The 19,424-nt window shown below is 32.9% G+C and overlaps 1 protein-coding gene across 16 annotated transcripts in view; it reads right to left on the bottom strand.

Moving 5' to 3' along the window:
- Positions 1-19,178, bottom strand: part of LOC112466493 (sodium-driven chloride bicarbonate exchanger) — a 60,564-nt gene extending 41,386 nt beyond the window's left edge. For 6 of the 16 annotated variants that reach the window (XM_025034600.1, XM_025034608.1, XM_025034604.1 and 3 more), the window contains exon 1: positions 10,394-10,780. In XM_025034600.1, the coding sequence (XP_024890368.1) occupies positions 10,394-10,407 (14 nt within the window). In that variant the 5' untranslated portion in view covers positions 10,408-10,780. Of the gene's footprint in view, positions 1-3,461; positions 3,645-10,393; positions 10,783-15,020; positions 15,109-18,915 lie in introns of those variants that run through there. The other 10 variants (XR_003042150.1, XM_025034594.1, XM_025034598.1 and 7 more) reach the window with 7 other exon arrangements.
- Between the last annotated feature and the right edge of the window lie 246 nt (positions 19,179-19,424).

Raw genomic sequence — 19,424 nt, 5'->3', positions numbered from 1 at the left:
TATTAAATAGGGGTAGAAAAGACTGGAGAATATAATGGAATTGGAAAAGTTGCCAATAATGGATATTAAATTGCCAAAATTGAAAGTGGTTGAGACCTGAGCATAATTATTTGCTTATAATTGTTTGGCTTCCTCATTTAGAAAGTTTTTTTAGACTTTTGAAACTTTCAAGAGAAAATGGGACTATATAAGCTATCTAATAACGTATTAATCATTACTCTACGATTATTAGTTTCGAAGATATAAACGGTCAAAGTGTGACATGTTTTCGTTGCATCTGTGCTCCCAATGTTACCCCCTACTTACTGTCGACAAAGACGTAGTTCTACGTCAAAAGGGATAACAGACGTGGGTGAGGGTAATCCAAATACAATATTCTAACAGAATATACTGAGAATACAAAACTGAGTTTAATCAACCTACGCAAAAGATAACAGTTTGGTCAGATAATATTTTGTTTGATCGAAATGTTATTTGTATTTTTGTGGCGCAATATTAGATAAATTTATATCAGAAATTATAGATGCTATTAAAATTTGATGAATTACCTCAGAATAATTAAATTCATAAAATTTAGTTATGTATATACATTAATCTTACGCACCATAGTAAATTCGAAGACAGGAATCTATAAAAATAGCCTAAGCTTTCTGAACATATCTAAAATAGTCGCGTAATTAATCGTATATAATATAAAAATAATCAATATATTAGATATAATTTATAAATTCGCTTTTTCAGACAAAATATTATAAATGATGGTTATTGTGTCAGGAAATATAATGTATTAATAATTCTAAAGAATAAAATATTTAATTTCTGGACATTATTTTATATCGTAAATAGATAATTATTTTATATATTTTACGTTTATATATAATATTTAATTTAAAAAATTTTTAATAATCTCTACTAATTAATTTTTGATAAAATATACAGTTTTTCTTTTAAATATGTAAACATTCTGAAAATGTATTAGGCACATTATTAAATGTTAATTCCAGCAAACTTATTGTTTGTCTTATAATATTACAAATTTTTCTCCTTAATCAAAAAACATTTTTGTTTAATCTTTAAGTTTTTAAAATTTTAGAGAATCTTCTCTCTTAATTGAGAATATTTTCTGCTGTTTTTTCTCAGAAGAAAGAAGCATAATTTAGTTCTCTATTATGATATCTTCATCTTGTTCTGTAATAATCTTCTTCCTCTCAGACATTTACTAATTTCCTTTTGCCTCGACATTCCTCTGTTCTCACGTTTATCAACGGTTATCAAAGTAACTTTAATGTTTAGTAAGTATATATTAGGACAAAAATGTATAAATGTATAAATAATTGCCAAAAATAAGATGTATAATTAACTAAATTTTAATTCAGGTAAGAAAAGGAGATTACTTAATTTAAAAGTGCTCGAAAAATAAATATTAATATTTCTAATTTTCTGCTTACGTCAGTGTGCAAGGTGTTTATCTTTTGTCCTTCAAATCTACGATTTCCTGAGATTATAATTAACGAATAAATCGATCAAAACTTTGAACGAGTGGCAGGCAAACCATTTATAAACAATGTACTTTGAAAACAAAAGTTTGATGTGAGTATTATTATCTAGAATGTAAGTCTTCTCGAGTAATATTATAGAGATATAAGACACTGGAGTGCAATTGGTCATACACATTTACGTTCACATATCGATTGTGCAACTACAATGGTTACGTTTCTTTCGATATTCCGTTCACGTTCGCCCTTGCAAGACCGACTAAATTTCTATGCTAATCGTAATTTAATTTTGGGATGTGAGTAACAGTTTCACAGAACGGAGTTTCACATGTGCACCGTCCTTCCGTGGGGATAATGCAATTTCCGAATTTCTCATGTGCAGTAGTTTGCAATTATATGAAAAGTAATAGTGATAATGAGAAATGGAGAAAGAGAGAGAGAGGGCGGTATAATATCGTTGAATAATGAGTGGCAGCAACAATGATTGAATTTATTACTGCGTCTTAATAGCACAAAAAAAGAGATAATTTGTAAATTAATTTAACTCGTTAAGGTCACATGGGGTCCAGTGGACCCCAGGCTTTTTTTTGTTATTTTTTTCTTAAAAGTATACTATTTTGAGAGTAAAACGCACAAAGTTTTTTTACTCTATCTCAAAAAATTTTGATGAATATTTTTGTGAAAAAAGTCAAAAATTTTTTTCTCGCGTTTTTTCAACATAAATAAATTTTTTAAATTATTGGATTATCAAGAGAAAGTCATAAATTAATTCCAGTTCAAGGTTTGAGTCGATACATCAAAAAGAACGCAAATGGAAACTGTTGTGGGGTCCATTGGACCCCATGTGACCTCTACGTTATTTTTAGGAGGTGTGACCTCAACGGGTTAAGATAATTGGTTAAATAAAAAGAGATAAAACATAATAATATATACAATTAAAAAAGAAAAAAATTAATTTTTTTTATGTCATATAATTTTTTATGTCATTATAATTAAAGCAAATTTTATTTACAGATCTCTTAATTTAGACGGAAAGTATCATTAAAATTTTTTATTCTTCATCGAGCTTTTCATTTATTAATTATCAATTGTTAATTGGACTGTCCTTAATGCTATTATAAATGAATTCCAGCTATCGTCGATTGTTATGTAAAAACGTAAATTAAAATCATTTGCAGGTATTACGTGGAATACAGAAATAATGAAAATAGAACGGACTATTAACTTTGAAACTCAATTTGCGTTGTGATGTAAATAAAACGATACACAAGATATCCCCATACAAATAGCATTCTGACATTTCAAAAAAAAAATCATGCATCAACAAAATTTTAGTTTTAGTCCGATATTTATTATTTGCATTGCGAAAAATATAATTATAATAGAGTTTGCTAAAATATTATATAATATTCATTTTCATACATTTTATACATAATAATATAGACATAAAATTTAATAAAATTTAATAATACAACTCACACACTTAATTAATAAAGAACAACACGCGAAATTGAATACAATGTAATACCGGTATGCTATACCGTCATGATGCTTCTTTATGCCGGACAATGCGTCATGATATAAATGAGCACGTAAAAAGACATGATACACTACGATTATCTACCTACGCTGCGGATGTTAATTTTGACACGTGTTTTGTAAAGCATTTTGTGCTCTGTCATCTTGTAACGAAGAACAAATTACATTAAGTGCGTGTGACGATTATAACAGTCTTCTCATAATGGTCTTCTGTAACTTGAAACTTCTTGTTACTTGTTTTCATTCAATACTTGAAATTTCTATTTTTAACCTATGCGAGGACTTCTCGTTCTCTTTACTTGTTTATTCGATTGCTATATTTATTCAGCGGCGAATATAGTAAAATAGAATAAATGAATAATAACAAATGCAAGGAAGATTGTAATAAATTAAAATGGCAGCTCCCTTTGTTTAAAATTCCGCTACCTCGTTGAAGTAGTAAAGTCTTCTTTCTCGTCTCCTCCGGTCTCACCGACAGCCTCGATCAACGCTCAATCACACAGACGTTTGACGTTCACCGAGGGTGCGCGACATTTCTTATATCCCTTGCCCGACGACACGTGGCGGGAAACAGTCAAACGCGCACCGCACATACACCTCGTCGCGGATGCAACTGGCGCAATACGAGCTTTACGCGACGCGAATCAGTCGCAGGCAGAGCGGGGAAAACGGATCGTTCAATCTGCTTTTTCGTGGGCGCTGCCAGGTGCAGCGCTCGGCGGCGGACGCAATTGCAGCGCTCGATATAAACCCGAACGACGCGACGCATGCACGTGCTGTCAGGGTCGCCGCCGCTTCAGTGTCTTCGCGGAGAAAGACAGTAGAATAACATCGACGTCGCGACGGTCCCGCGTTATGCATCCTCAATGAGTGTTATTCGAAGGTCCGCATTATAACTATGTTATATCAGATTTGGTGTAACTTTTACTGAGATCTACTCGCTAATGCGAGGACCGTCAGTTCATATATTAAAAGTGTTAAATGAATGGGATAATGATAATTGAAAAAACTGATTTAGTTTCCGGTAATATTGCTGGTTTCGTAAAAGAGAGTATTGTGTGGTGAAGACACTCGCTAATGCATCTTTCATTGATTGGTTCGTGCATTTTTGAGACTGCTCGTTCAATGAAATATCAAGATCGCATTGTCGTCGTCAAATTGTCAATTACCGATTACAAGTTGTCAAGTGGATAATTATCACGATACGATTACCCTGGTTGTACTTATGTACGAAGCTTTACATAATAAACGACCTATTCGTCCGAGCTGTCTCTTTAATGGAAGAAGAGTGATTTGATAAACGAAAGAGATAGATAGATAGATAGATAGATAGATAGATAGAGATAGATAGATAGATAGATAGATAGAGAGAGAGAGAGAGAGAGATGAGAGAGAATAATTATTGTTTAATTTAATTATTAGAGGAGTTGCTCATAAAAAAAACTTCTGGGAATCGATCATGTATCTTTTCCCTTAGAGCGGAAACGTGAAAAGTGAAAAGTTTTATATAACTATCTCTTTCTATTGGTGTGGAATAGAATAGATTTTCACGTTTTTGCCCTAGGGCAAAAGGTACATGATCGATCTCCTGAATAAAAAAATGATCTTAGAGATCTCGGGAAAAAAATATAAATAAAAAACGAATCTTTCCTTTTTCGTCTGTTTTTATTTTTTTGCGAAACTTATTTATCCATATTGGAACAATTTATATTAAATAAATAGTCTTTGCACAAATAGTTATTAAAATGTACAAAGTATTACGTACGTCAAATACAAAACATAAAAATTATTCAAATCTCGGTCAGTATCAAATATCTCTCTCAGCGCGAGTTTATTTATGCTAAAAATATATCTGCGAAGAAGCTCTCGGAAAGTTCCTTCCAATATTTTGAAGTTATATTATACTTTCTAGATGTAATTTCGTCTGAAATTGCATATGTAGTCATATTCTGAAATGTCTCAGATATTAGATATCAGCATTAGCAACTTCATTTAAATGTAGCATAGCGAACGAGAGACAGTTTCTAAACATTTCCTAACAATTTATTATCAAATAAGTCATAGTTGTAATGTCACGTAAACTATTAAATCAAGTATTTTAATTAACTTCTAAATCATTAATCTGTTTTTCGGGTTATCAAACTGTATCTCATATCTTGACTCGTTAGACAGATATGGAAACTAATTTAATTTAATAACTTTAAAAGAATTTTTAGTTCTGAGTTCTGCTAGTTGTGAAAGAAAAAAAATAATTTTTAAATATACTTGAAATAAAATGCATTTGACACATACGTTCAAAAATTACTAAAATCTTGTAAAATTAATATTCAAGTATGGTATTCTTTTTAAGATGGAGTAAAAAAATATCACTAACGAGAGATCTAAAATGTAGCATCTTATGGACACGTATGGAAAGTGCAAAAATATCTATGATATACGAGGAAAGGAACTTTATGCGCTATTTAGTGCATTGCGTTATGCTTCCGGTTTCGGAGCAGGCGAACAAATTCGGACGAGGAAGCGGACAATGCTCGGGATGATGATCAGACGCGGAGGTCGGCGGACAGGCCAATGAGACCATTAACGAGCGACAACAACGTCAAATGAAAAGGTCCTTGTGGAACGACACTTTTCCGTGGACATGCAGCGATAATTGATGGTTTAATAACTACAAATCGTTTCAGTGGACACGTATGGTAATACAGTAATACACAGTAATCGCCGAAGGTAGTTTGTTCGTGAGCAAATTAATTACATAATTGACAGACGACTCGAATCTAAGGACAATCAATGTCTATTATATCACTCAATTATCGCAATTGGTAATCGCAAATAGCTATGAAAAATCGCTCTCCGAATTCGCAATAATTGCAAATGTGTCAAGAGCAAAATGATGTAACAGTTTCCGTTATGTCAAACAAGCATTGAAATTATCTCTTTCATAAATAGTAGTAATTCAAGAATATCAATTGTGATAAAAAAAATAGATATTAAGAAATTGACTGAAGTATCTGACTAAAAGAAATGTTTTATTTCGTGTAAAAATATCTTGATTATATACATATATTTCCAATATATTAATTTTATAAATTGCAAGAGATAAATTTTCAAACATTTGTTATGCTTTACATATAGTCTTCTATTAACACTTCATGAAACTTTTGCATGTTTGCATTTTTTCGAATATTTGATAACAATAATTTCCTGAAAAGTCATGTTTAACTCACGAGTAGTCTCGGTTTGCATTTTTGATGTCGCATTAAAAAAAATATTTTACTTTTCGCGAGTAAAAACTGATGAATAAAACAAGTCGAAAGTGGCTTTAACAGCATAAAAAATAGCAAGATACTTTGATATTTTATTAATATAGAAATGAAAAAACAACACTCGACTTGTCATTAAGTAAGCATGTCAATTAACCCCTTGGCTGTTAAACAAAAAAAAGAAAAAAATACAAAACGGAATCAACGGCTTCACAAATTTTTATGCAAATTGAGTTGTATTTTGAATTTTTTTCAATATAATTATTGAATTTGCTATTTTAAATTCTTGAATTTTTATTTTGAATTTGAAATTAGCGGTTTAAAAAAACTTTTAAATTTAAATTTTTATGCAAATTGAACAACGTTTTACATTTTCGGTGCCCTATATTGTATCCACCACTTTGAATTTCGCAATTTTTATTTTAGATTTGAATTCAGCGACCTTAAAAACATAAAGATATAATATCCCATTCTGCTCTGGTATATGTAATATTTTTTTGAATGTGCGGATATTTTTGTCATGTGCACTTTTGGTCAATTTTATTTTTGCGAATATTTCCGTCATTGACAGAGGGAGTTAAATATGCGTATATATACTCGTTCGCCTCCTAATAATAATCTTATTTTGACAAAAAAATTTGTCATTACAATTAAAATCGAGAATTTTGTTATATTTCATATAAATAGCAATATATTGTATTCAAATAATCACTAATTTTCTTGGCAGATACATTATTTATGCGATTAATACCAGAACCGTGGTAATTAATAACAAAACCATTGTTAAATAATTTATCTTTCCTGAATAGTCGCAGCATGTCAATATACTAATTAATCGAATAATATTTCCATGAGGGAATTAATAAATAACGAATAAACTCCAATACGTAAATAGTTATCTGGTAAATATACGTGTATCAATAATATTTATTTTTAAGACTGAGCATTCGAGGAGAAACAGCGTGAAAATTAGAACGACGATAAAAATAATAAAATCTGATATACACGTACGATAGGTAAGATTAATAGACAATGACTCACGAAATGATAATTCCAAGGTAATTATCACTCCATGAATCAGGACTGTGTTTACCTATTGGAACATAATTTTACACGTGTATAATTTAAGTAGCATATTTAATAAATCTTATAAAACCAATAGTAACATTAGTTTTATTAGCCCTAAAAAGCGGATATGTTAATAATTTTTATTAATACGGAGTCACGAGAAACAGACATATTTAAGATTGGTTTATATGATAGCTTCGAAAAATAGTACTGATTGAAAGCAGTGGGGTTGATTTAACGTTGTCAATAGTCGAGACTATGTTGTCGTCACATTTAATTTTTCCGTCTCCATTATACGTGCGCTGACGTAGCACCAATTGAAGTGAACAAAACTCTCGGTACAAATATGAAGCAGCCTTAAATAGCTACTGCATTTTCGAGGGAAGAAAGAACGGATATTTGCGCGTAGAGAGAATAGTGCGAGAAAGATTGATGTGGCACACTGTGCCAATTTCGAATAACGCTGATGTAGAAGATAGTTCTTGTGATCAGAAAGTTCTTATTTTCTTATAACTTTATACATAACAAAACAAGTAACGAAATAAAAATAATAATTTTAGTGCATTGCATGTCAGAGTTTATGTGCGTAAAATAAGACGCAAACAACATTACAATAAATTTATATATATAGAAACTTATATACATATATGTATATGTATACAGAAACTTTCTTTAAAATTTACGAATCATTATTACGAAGTCAAATTTTATAATTTTGTAATTTGTAAGATGTTATAATTTTTTAAATTATTCTATACTCATACATATTCACTTTTAATTATTCTAACAACACATGCATTTTTCATAGCTACAAAGCATGCCATGCATCGAAAAGAATTCGCTGATCGCAGGCATTACACGTCAAAGCGCATTGACGCGGCTCGTTGAATCTTTCGTAATATTTCGTATTACGTAAATCATTTACATGGAAGAGACAACTCATCTGAATCAATTTTATAAAGCAGCACGTGTAAATAAGTCAAGAAAAATGTAATTTTATCTTGAGATGAAAGCCACAAAATAGAGATTTTGTCGATGAAAGAGGAACGGATGGAAAAAGCAATCGATTATCACTCTAAATATCAAATGGAACTTTTATGCACTTTTAAAGCATAAGAGAGGTCAAAGGTCGGTTATCCATGAATAAACTTACTTTCTATAACCTCGTTCTTTTTCAACTTCTCTGAAATAACTCTTAACCTGCGTCAGTAGGTAATTTTTGCGCTGAGTCATATTATTTTCTAATGAAGAAATATTTGCATTTTAATACGTATTCGTATGCATTCTCTGTACTTCAGATTCCAATTATCTTTCTGATTACTTGTTTGTGACAATGGCAGAAGTATATTTTTCATAATTTTAAAATTTATCACCATGTAAGTTTATTTTCGGTTCACATTTTCCAAAAATTTTTCAAAAATAATTTTTTGTAAATAATATCTTTTGTAAAATTCTTGTATCCAATTTTTTACTTTTATTTTTTTTAATAATATGATTTACTGAAATATATTAAGATTTATATGTATTAATCCTTGATTATCGACACAAATAAAAATTATTGCATAACACCGTTGGTATTTATCTCCGCATATATTTCCCCGCGCACTATATGATATATAGATTCAGATAGTGCAAATGCAATTGCAAGATGAATTTGCATGTCACATGTCGATTATCAATTCCGTCTCGATGAGCTGATATTTTTTCCAGGTTCGCTGCTCCGATAACGATAATCATTGTGTGTAGAACCGAATACATGTAAACGTTGATAAGAGAACCCATGTGACGTTAACTTGGGTCAAAGTGCGGGTCAGCACGTGATCAACGGTTAGATATTGCGAAATAATTGTTCTTCCATGATTTTTATAAACGAATTGAGCGCATACGTGTGAAAAAGAAGATTCGTTTAAACGGCCGACTTTATTCACATTTCATGTCGCAAGGTGAATCTAATTCAAGGATACCGCACTGGAGTTAAATGTGTTTCGTGCAATGCATGATTGCATGATTAGTACAGTCGATTATAAGTTAGTTGGTCGATTATTCAATTTTTAGACATCAGACGTGCCTTGGATGTCAATTATACATTTAAATAGCTTGACGCAAACTATGTGTGTGTAGTGCAAATATTTTATTTGTATAAACTATTTCTTTATTATTCTCTATATTACATTTATTGCTATTTATTATATTAATATGAGTGTCAGTATATAATGTCAATTAAAATATCTATATTTTTGCATCGTGTAAGTAGAATTTTTTAAACATCTTAAAGAAAAATGTTATTAATTGTCAGTGTTTAATGATCGGCCTGACTGGCAATATATTAAAAATTATAACAAAATTATTAATTGTAATAAAAAAAAACATTGTTTTTTCATAAAACACTATTAATATTTTTAAATATCGAATATCGATAAATATTTTTCCTTTAAGTTAAAAAATCTTTCTAGGAAATTTTATTGATGGGTATCAAAGCACATTGAAATTGGCCGGCACACTTTACTCATGATCATCATCGATAGCGCGGTTTCAGCTTCTCTGTTTTTACAGCGATTGCTCGAAAAGTCGACGTCGAGTGCATCGAGAATCTTGAAGAAACAATCCGCGATCCAATATAAATACGATAGAGAGATACGAGCGCAAATTTTGTTACCAACATTTGTAGCTCCCTCAGCTTGCCAGAATCGATCAATCTGATAGCCTTAATCATCATCGCGGCGATTCAAATAATCTGAATAGCTAATACGTTATTCATACAATGAGATTTGTCACCAGATAAAAATAATCAATCAGTACGCGTGTATATTAATTTAATTATTTATTAATAAGTTCGATTGAGAATATAAATTAGTAATAACAAACTTTCGCAGCAACACCGGCGTTGCTATCGTCGGTAACTATTTATCATAATATAAAAAAAAGTATAATAAAATACAACGTGAAAGGAATAAAATCTCCAAATTAACAAATTAATTGCAATAAGGGTAGAACTGTGCCATGTGAGTATTATTTTAAAGACCCTACTTGTCCAATTGCATGTCTTCTCGAAGCTCCACTGGTGATTGCACCTGAAGAGGCCCGTCAGCGCGGCGATGAGCACGATATGAATGCACTTTTAGCCACAATGTCAGACGGTGGTCCTCATTGTCGGAGTCAACCCCGCTTTACGAATAAATACAGACACGCGTGGACAGACGAGAATGTGTACTTGAATTATTCCAATATCCCTCTCTCTCTCTCTATTAGGTTTGCTCACATATACACATGTATGCACACGTGCACACGTTGCACTACCTACGTACGCACGTCTGCGCACCGCGGTGTATGCCGGAGGACTGTTTACCATCGGCTGACAGCCAGATGATAGCTTCCGATCGCACTCTCCTCGGTGCCAGCGACGACCAGCAATCGGCCAGTCGCAGCAGCAACCAGTCGGTGGCTGGCAGCAGCGCGGAGACAGTCATCCGGTGATTCTGATAAGGAAACTCCGCCCAGATAGTGCCGAGATATGCTCGCGAATCCGGTCAGGCTGTCAGGGAGGGGTATTATTCTGTCATTTCGAAATCGTTGACGATGTTGTCAGGTCATCCGAAGACCAGTCCGCAGTTTCAAAGAAGTTACACGCCATACACGTAGTATTCTCGCTGATATTCCCACATGTAGAGGGATATAGGAAAAACGAATCTTCTGTTAGTGAAGGTGTATCGGTGATCATATACGTTCCGAATTTCTCGGCGGAGCGGTGCTTTATTTGATTGCTGAATCGATTTACAATCTACAAAGTTAATTGTTTAGTTTTATATTGCATGTTACAGGACGACGTGCGCAATATTTGAAAAGAAAAAAGAGAGAGAAAGAGAGAGAGAGAGAAATAAAGAGAGATAAAAGCTCGATTGAACATGACGATTAAATCATATTTATCTTTGCCAAATTTATAATAATCCTATTCAATTTTAATCCTGTTCAATTATCGATGCTCTGAAATTAAGCGACGTGAAGTGGATAATATTATTTCACGATGTGTAAACGTTTTGATCATTGCGCCGCACCACAGGCGTGGCTCTTCAAATAAGACGGATTTATTTGGAAAACAGCGACTCTTGATAACCCATCGGCTTTCTTTTTATCTTATTTTTGCTGAAGTTTATTATTATAAAAATGTTTATATATTTCAAAGAGCTGTTAGTATTATATATATAAAATAAATTTAGATATGATTTATGGAACATAAATAAAAATCTTGCAGACATGATATATGATAAAATGATAAGAGATAAAGTAAACTCAATATATTGGCATTTGTAAAATTCCATTATCTGTGCGATATCGAGAAGATAATATGACGATTACACGATAAAAGTGATAATGTTTCTCTTGTTTAAGAAGTTATTTGTGCGCAGAAATGACGGCTTAAAGTATAATCAGATTGTACATCTCTAATGCATGTCGGTCTACATTATTGCACACACATGCACGCACGCACGCACACATACACACACACACACAACACACACACACACACACACACACACACAAAATACACGTCTTTTATTATACGAATCACTTGTAGATAGCTAGTGTTACTGCATTGGAAATCATTATAATACACTTTTGCAATAATAGGTTTGACGTACGGATGCGAGTGCAGGATTACCTTGTATAAGCATACACGTGGACACAGCAGTGGCATTTATGATTAGTTCCGAAGAAGGGAGGGATTTGTATGCTACGATGTTGCGCATTAGAAACATGCATCATACCTGTTGTTTCCTACTTGAAAATTACTCTTTTTGAAACTTTATTTGTATTTGTCAATAATATATTGATCTGTTTATTATCTTACTTTTAAAATCTCGATGATAAGTATTATTTTTCATATTGCGTATCTATCTCGTTAGTAAAAATTAAAAAAAAATTGAAATAACTTTACAGTAACGTAAATGTTTAATTATTAGAAAAGTTTACTCCCTTTACTTACTATACACGAGAAGAGTTTGTTGAAACTAATAAAAGTTTTGCTCAAATGTAATGGTTATTGTTGGAAATAAACGTATATAGCTTGTAGAAAATAATTCTATGCAGTAACGCTGTTCAAACGACATTACCGATTCTGATGGAATCCTGGTTACTTGGCGCTTTAGCGCATAGAAGATGACAAATAGCGCATATGTCATAAATAATTAATCGTGCGAATGAATATTGCATACTGCATTTATGGTCACACCCGCAGGAAAATACGATCAATTTGTTTAATCGCTTATATACCCAGAAACCATAAATATGCCTCTACATATTCATGAACTGACCTAATCAGTAATTATTGAATTACTTTTTAATACCTGTATAATTGAATTGCTGCGAAGAATTTAGGAAAAAATTGCGAAAAGAAGCACATAACAATTTATTCATTATAACGAACTCTTCGGATATATTATATAATTATATATATATATATATATATAATAATTAATAGTTCGCAAATCTCGTTTTGAATAATAACAATAAAAACAATAATATCATCTTTTTCTCACTCGTTTTTTTCTATTTTTAATCAAAATTCAACATAATTCCGCCCGTTTAGAAATTAACATATGCGTATTATAATAGCAAAATTGATAATGTTTTTCCTCATCGTTGTGCAATCACTCATTTAAATTTCTTATTATGTAAATATATAGATCTCTACGGCATATGTGTGATCGCTCATCTTTTTTACGAACGATATAAACCGCTGAGAGCCAGAGGCAGTGAGTTAATACCAATTTGATAATAAAATATGGACTTAATTAGGCGCAGAGGCTTTCGCACGCCAGATAAAAATAAATAGAACGCTCAAACCCCGGGATATTGCGTATTGCCGCGAGTTTCGTTATCGGGTTATGGTAGCCGCAATAGACAGTTGTGCTTGCCAATTGAAGAAACGATCTGTTATCACTGTTGCGATGCTTGATGAGAGACACGACACGCTGTCTAGCCAGGGAATCTGAATAATGCCACCGCAAACTTTCGCGTATGCAGCTTTGTCGCGATATACAATGTGTTTTACAGTTACCGTTCGTATCTTTCCATCAGCCATTAAATACTGATTTTTTTCACCCGAAGTAATATTCGTATTTTACGTTAATACTATATCGTTTGAATTATGATTCAAATATTGTTTGCACATATCGGAAAACGAGAAAAGAGATCTGTAATTATATAAATGAATTTAATTTAATGAGATATTTATTGAAGAATTTTAAATCGAAAAGTATTCTCTTACGTACATAATTAAAATTTAATTAAAAAAGTCAATTTTATTTAAAATTCTCAATCTCTTTTAAAAATTTTTACTTTGACCATATTCCCAATAAAGCTCTTAATGAAAGTTTTATTAGATAGAATCGACCCAAAAAACGGGATTCAATTATCTGTGACCGGTATATACTTAAGTTAGGAAAGTCTTTCAATGTATTAAATATAAGTAAACTGCCTATCAAAATTCCATTAAAAGGAAATTAATTCATTTTTAAATATCTATTTATCGTGACTTGCGCAGTGTGTACACGAGGCGAGTTTTCATTCTTTACAGCGCCCCTCGTGTTAAACCGTTCTCAATTAGCGTCTGTTTAGGCACCGTGAGTCTTTTTAGAGCCAATCAGTACGCACTAAAGACTCGTAAATAGTGTCCTGTCACCGACGTCTCATCATTTTCCTCGTTACCTCTCGGCTTGTCCTTGTTGTCTGATAAATTAGACGGTACAGAGTCAGCATATACGTTAATCGCATATGAGCCCAATTTAACGTGTATCTCGTGCAAGCACGTGATGAGATGATAATGCCCGACCGTCAGCCCCGTTAAGTCGAGCCGCCAAACTGGTGAAATCTTTCGATAACTGGTACGTGACTCATAATACGTCACAAACAACTTCTTATCACGCGTCTTTAACTCGGAAATATTTTCATTTTGAATAATCGCAGTTAATATATAAATAATATTCCCTCCTTCCGCTCTATATAATAATAATAATATATAAACATCAGGTTACAAATAATTTAATCTAATTTTATACCCAACATCTGTCTAGAATATACGTGCTTAATCGCAAGAGTTTGTTACACATCTGTTGCTTTACTTGCGTATTAAAGCAATGCAAATTTTGTGACGCGACACTAACAGACTAAACGGACTGCGATGATTATGTAATTTATGACGCGATCTCTCGATTATATTCTTGAAGATACACTCCAAATCCAATCTATTGAATCTAACCTCGGATAGTCTGGTCTCAATTTGAATAAGTACTACTCTCTGATTGTTGGATTTTTCATATTTAATCTATATCTTAATATCTAATCTGTACTATATTAAACAATAAAATAAAAAGTAAAATATTAACAAACTTATCAACATGGTTTAGTGACTATTATTATTTTTGTATATATATGAAACTGGCGTGAAATAATAAAAACTATTGCAATATATCGAATTTCGAATACTGCTATTTTTATAAATACTGTCACGCTAATAATAAGATAATAAATTAATGATAATTTGCTTACATTACTATTCACACTACACGTATGTGATTTAATGCAGCATTAGCATTTATAGCATTAGAAGTATCTTTATAAAGAACCTTCAACATATTCACTACATATGTGTACTTACCTCCTGATTTACTAGCAGTCTTGAATGCACCCTGATTGTAACTGCCTTTACCCCAAGTCGATCACGTTCTATCAAACAGCCCGCATAACTATAGAAAAGAGAAAAAGAGAGAGGGATGTCACACTTTCGTACACGTGGACAAAATCGACGGCTGGATTTCAATCAACGACGAAAGAGAGTTTCGATGTTCTCTTAACTACAACTGAAGCATCTTTTCACGGTTCTCTCGTACGCGACGCTTCGAAGGATTTCATGCTGGAAAAGATTAGAAAAGTTGGAGAGCGCATGCTCTTTCGTTGAAAACAAACTTGTCTCGTTATTTTCTTGAACGAAGGAGAAGAAGATCAAGAGGAAAAGAATTAAATATTGAATTATTTACAGATGAGATGCTGTGCTCGAAGTGCTCTCATTGACGCGAAAAATTCCGCGGAGAAACTTCTTTCGAGTTAAGTTAAGAAGAAAAAGCAACAATTCAATCTGAGACTATCAATTAAGTTAAATTTCACGTTATAAATTTCATAAAAAAAAAAAATCTGTTATATAATCGTAAAAAGTCGAATTTATTAACATTAATTCTTACGATGATAGTCGATAGCGGTCTCTTGAGGGAACAAACGTCGAGAGATTCGAATAAAATTAAAAGATGGCAGCTTTAAACATGCGAACCGTCGATTCGCCAGAGTTTAACGTCGCGTCGCCTTGACCTGGCGACAACGAATTGCAAGGATAAATGCCGCCTATAAAAAGCCGTTGTTACAAATTCATGCAACCTTCGCAACTACCACCGCCCTATCGTTCGCGACTGCGGCTGCCACGAGCGGAACGATCGAACGCAAACAGCCCTTTGCCCTGTCACCGAGCGCAACAATGACTTTCGCCTCAGTTTCTATCTAAAGTTGCTTGCAATGCAAACTGATAACCGAGAAGTACGGTCGGTTTGCCCTAGAAATTTTGCTCAATTTTGGCGTGCTGCAAGCGTGAGTATTTTGAAAAAATAAGCATACTTTTCATAAATTATATAAATTTATTATTTAAATTATATTAAATTATATTAAATATTTTTCGATGCACTAAATTTTTATAGATCATTCTTGATGTCGACACGCTTTAATTCTGACGTTGGCAAGAAATCGATATCAGAGATAATCTCGATGCATTTGAACTAAATAAAAAAATGTTAACTCTAGCATTTCGTTATCGATAATTCTGCGATACACTTTTATTATACGTTTAATGATATATGTTAACTGCTTGTTTTTATCATTAATTAATCGCAGAAAAAGCGCTTCTTATCATTACAAATGATACTTGTAACGTCTGATATAAATGATAAAAAACATCGACACATTCTTACAGTTGAGTGTCTCTAATCTTGCTACAGACAAATATCGAATTAAGCCTGATTTATGCTATAGATATGCACATCTCATGTTTTTTTTTATTTAACTCTATATAGATACGTGTATACTTTTAAAGGTCTGTAAGGCCCGGTGTCCACGATGCAAGAACTGTGTCCAAGTTTCGGTTTAAGCCAATGAAACGGCTACTTTTCTGTAAGAGCTGTAAGTTGATTGGCTTAAATCGAAACTTGGACACAGTTCTTGCGTCGTGGACACCGGGCTTAACATTTGTTTGGAAAAAAGAAATCCTGCCAACATTGAATTTCAATCGTATCCTCTCAGGATACAAGAGTAAATTTACAATCTATATACAACTAAATATATTTCAGATATATTCTCTTTTCTTTTGATCTCTTTTCTGTCATTAATCGTGAATATCGCATGATATTTAATTAACAAAAAAAGTTAAAAAAATAAATAGATATGAAATATGAAATAAAGGCTCTCTATAAAAAAATAAAATAATAAATAACGGATAGAGTAAAATCGTACAAAAAAACTAAAACGTACGACACTTAAAACGTTTATATCTAAATGATAAGAAAAAAAAATCTCGTTATCGCTAGTTCAGCGGCACTTATCGCCGGGAAAGTTTAGTGCACTCTCAATAAAAATCGCGTGCACAGCTGCTGCAAGCTAGTACGTGACGGGCACAAGACACAATACAATGCGACAAATTATTTTTCATGTTCGACCGCGTGACAAATTGCCATGGTAAAATAAGAACGTCAATTTGAAACGACACAAAGATGCGTCTGCGGGAAATTTTTTGAAAACGCAGAATGGCAACAATACGACGGGGATATTGAATATCGATGATGTATAAGTGTTGTAAGGATATACATATCTGATGACAATACTTTATTTTATATCCATGAATCGGCGCTCATGGTACATCTTTGTATCATTTTTGTCTTGTTGTAAGTATTTTTCTCTCGGAGTACAAAGAATAAAAATTGAGCAAAATACGACGAAAAGAAAAGAAACACGTCAAGCTCTGAATACGTAATGTAGGTAAATTTCGTTACCGTCATATATTTTCAGTCACATATTCTTTATATAATTGTCTCATTTATTGACAAAAGAGAAAATCTTGACAAAAAAAAATCTCTTTCTTACAATCCTTTAGTTCTGAAAATTCAAGAAATTATAAGAGTTTTCGAGACACTTTGTGTAATTGTAATTGTACGGCAAGAGATAATAAAGTTTTAAGAATTTTAAGGTTGGTTAAGATCTCTTTATGTATCAAAGGAGTACTTCTGTTGTACACTTGCTCTTCTTAATAATATTAAAAATATCCAGACTCATTATAATGCTTTTTGAAGCGTGTTGCTAGTGCTGTGCACGTGTCATCCGAGAATTTAATAACAATGTAACGCGCCAAAAAAAGGAACGTGGTTCTTGAAAGAAAAAAATATAAATCTTTTCTCGCTAAATCTTTTTTAAATAAATCTCATCGCTTCAAAGTAACGATAAAGTTTGAAATTAAATTAGACTCGAGGTCATTTTTGAATAAATGATTATATTTTACTCTAGAGTATCACCAGACATAAAAACATAACGAACAATATAAAAACTATTTGCAACGTGAAGCATATAGCAATGTGAAGATCACGGACTTCATATGATATATATAATGTCAGGATTAATTATGTGATGTTAAATGAGAGAATCAATTGATGAAAAAAATCAATAATATGAGCACCATATCAAGAAAGAGTTGCAATTCTTCCCTACCAAGAAATAATATTTCCTCTTATTATGAAATATGATGATATACGTCATTTTATCACAAAGTATTTATTTTTGACCCATTTTAACTGATTTACGAAAAGTATCCACAAATATATAAAATCTGAAAGTGTACCGAGAAAAATATTGCAAGACATAAAATTTTCAAGTTCTATATAATAATAGAAAAATAAAAAAAGTTTAAGTAAGTAAAATAAAAATATAGTGTGTACGTTGAATAAATACATATAAATAATTCTAAAAAGTGTAATATACTACGAAAGATATATTTCATGTGAATGAAAAAAATGAAGAGCACCTCTTGTTTATTATCAGATATGTTATCAGAAAAGAAAGAAGAATATCTCGAAAAAAAAATATCTCCAAGAAGTGGTACGCAATAAGACGGAAATGACTTTTTCATTCGTGATAAAACAGCCAATATAATTTGTTTATACCCGATGAATTGTTAATAAACTATTGAATAAAATTATCGGAAATATGACTCTATTTCTTCATCTTTTTCTAGATCATGGTACTAACCGTAACATAAAGACGTAAAAGTTCAAGCTTATTTGTGAGTAACTCAACAGAGCCTGAACAAATCTATTGTTATAATGCAGCACACTAAGTAAACACGTATCACAGAAATGGGGGAAGAGGTGAAATAAAAATACAGTTTATCAAAAGAAGAAAAAAGAAGCGAGACCAGAGAGAGCACACGCGAGCTTTTTCCACACGGAAGCGAGCAAATCGAAGAGTACCTCTCTTGTGTCTACCCGGATGGATCACGGAAGATGAACGAAGATGAAAGAAAAGTGCATCGGGCGAGCGGGAGCGAGTAAGGCACGTCGCGCACGAGATCTAACGATCCTTCTTTCCCGGTTGGCAGATGACTCGCATCCTCCCGCCAGGTGAGGACGAAGGAGAACGCCGGCGGGCAAACGACGACCGACGGCGTCCCCGTGCCAACCCTCGGGGGCCCTTGCACGGAAGGATCGACGGTGGAGAGAGCGTGCGGCGCGTGTCCGCGGCGCGAGAGTACTGTTTCTCGCAAAAGGTGGAGGCGCCTGCACGCTCTTCGGTATTGATCCACGTGGACGACACTCCTCCTCGCTCGTCCGACCAGCCCCGCCGTCTCTTCGTCTCTTAAGCGTTAGCATCCAACGGCGATCTGGCCGCGTCCGAAGTGGCAATGTGCTTCTCGTTGAATCATCGTTCTACCTGCCTGCTTGGATCCACGGGAATTTCCTTTATCGATAATTGTCACAGA

Source organism: Temnothorax curvispinosus, unplaced genomic scaffold (genome assembly GCF_003070985.1).
Source record: "Temnothorax curvispinosus isolate PA1 unplaced genomic scaffold, ASM307098v1 QBEX01016275.1, whole genome shotgun sequence".
Classification (NCBI taxonomy): Eukaryota; Metazoa; Arthropoda; class Insecta; order Hymenoptera; family Formicidae; genus Temnothorax; species Temnothorax curvispinosus.
The sequence above is the reverse complement of the archived record's forward strand: the minus strand, read 5'-3'. Positions and strand labels throughout refer to the sequence as shown.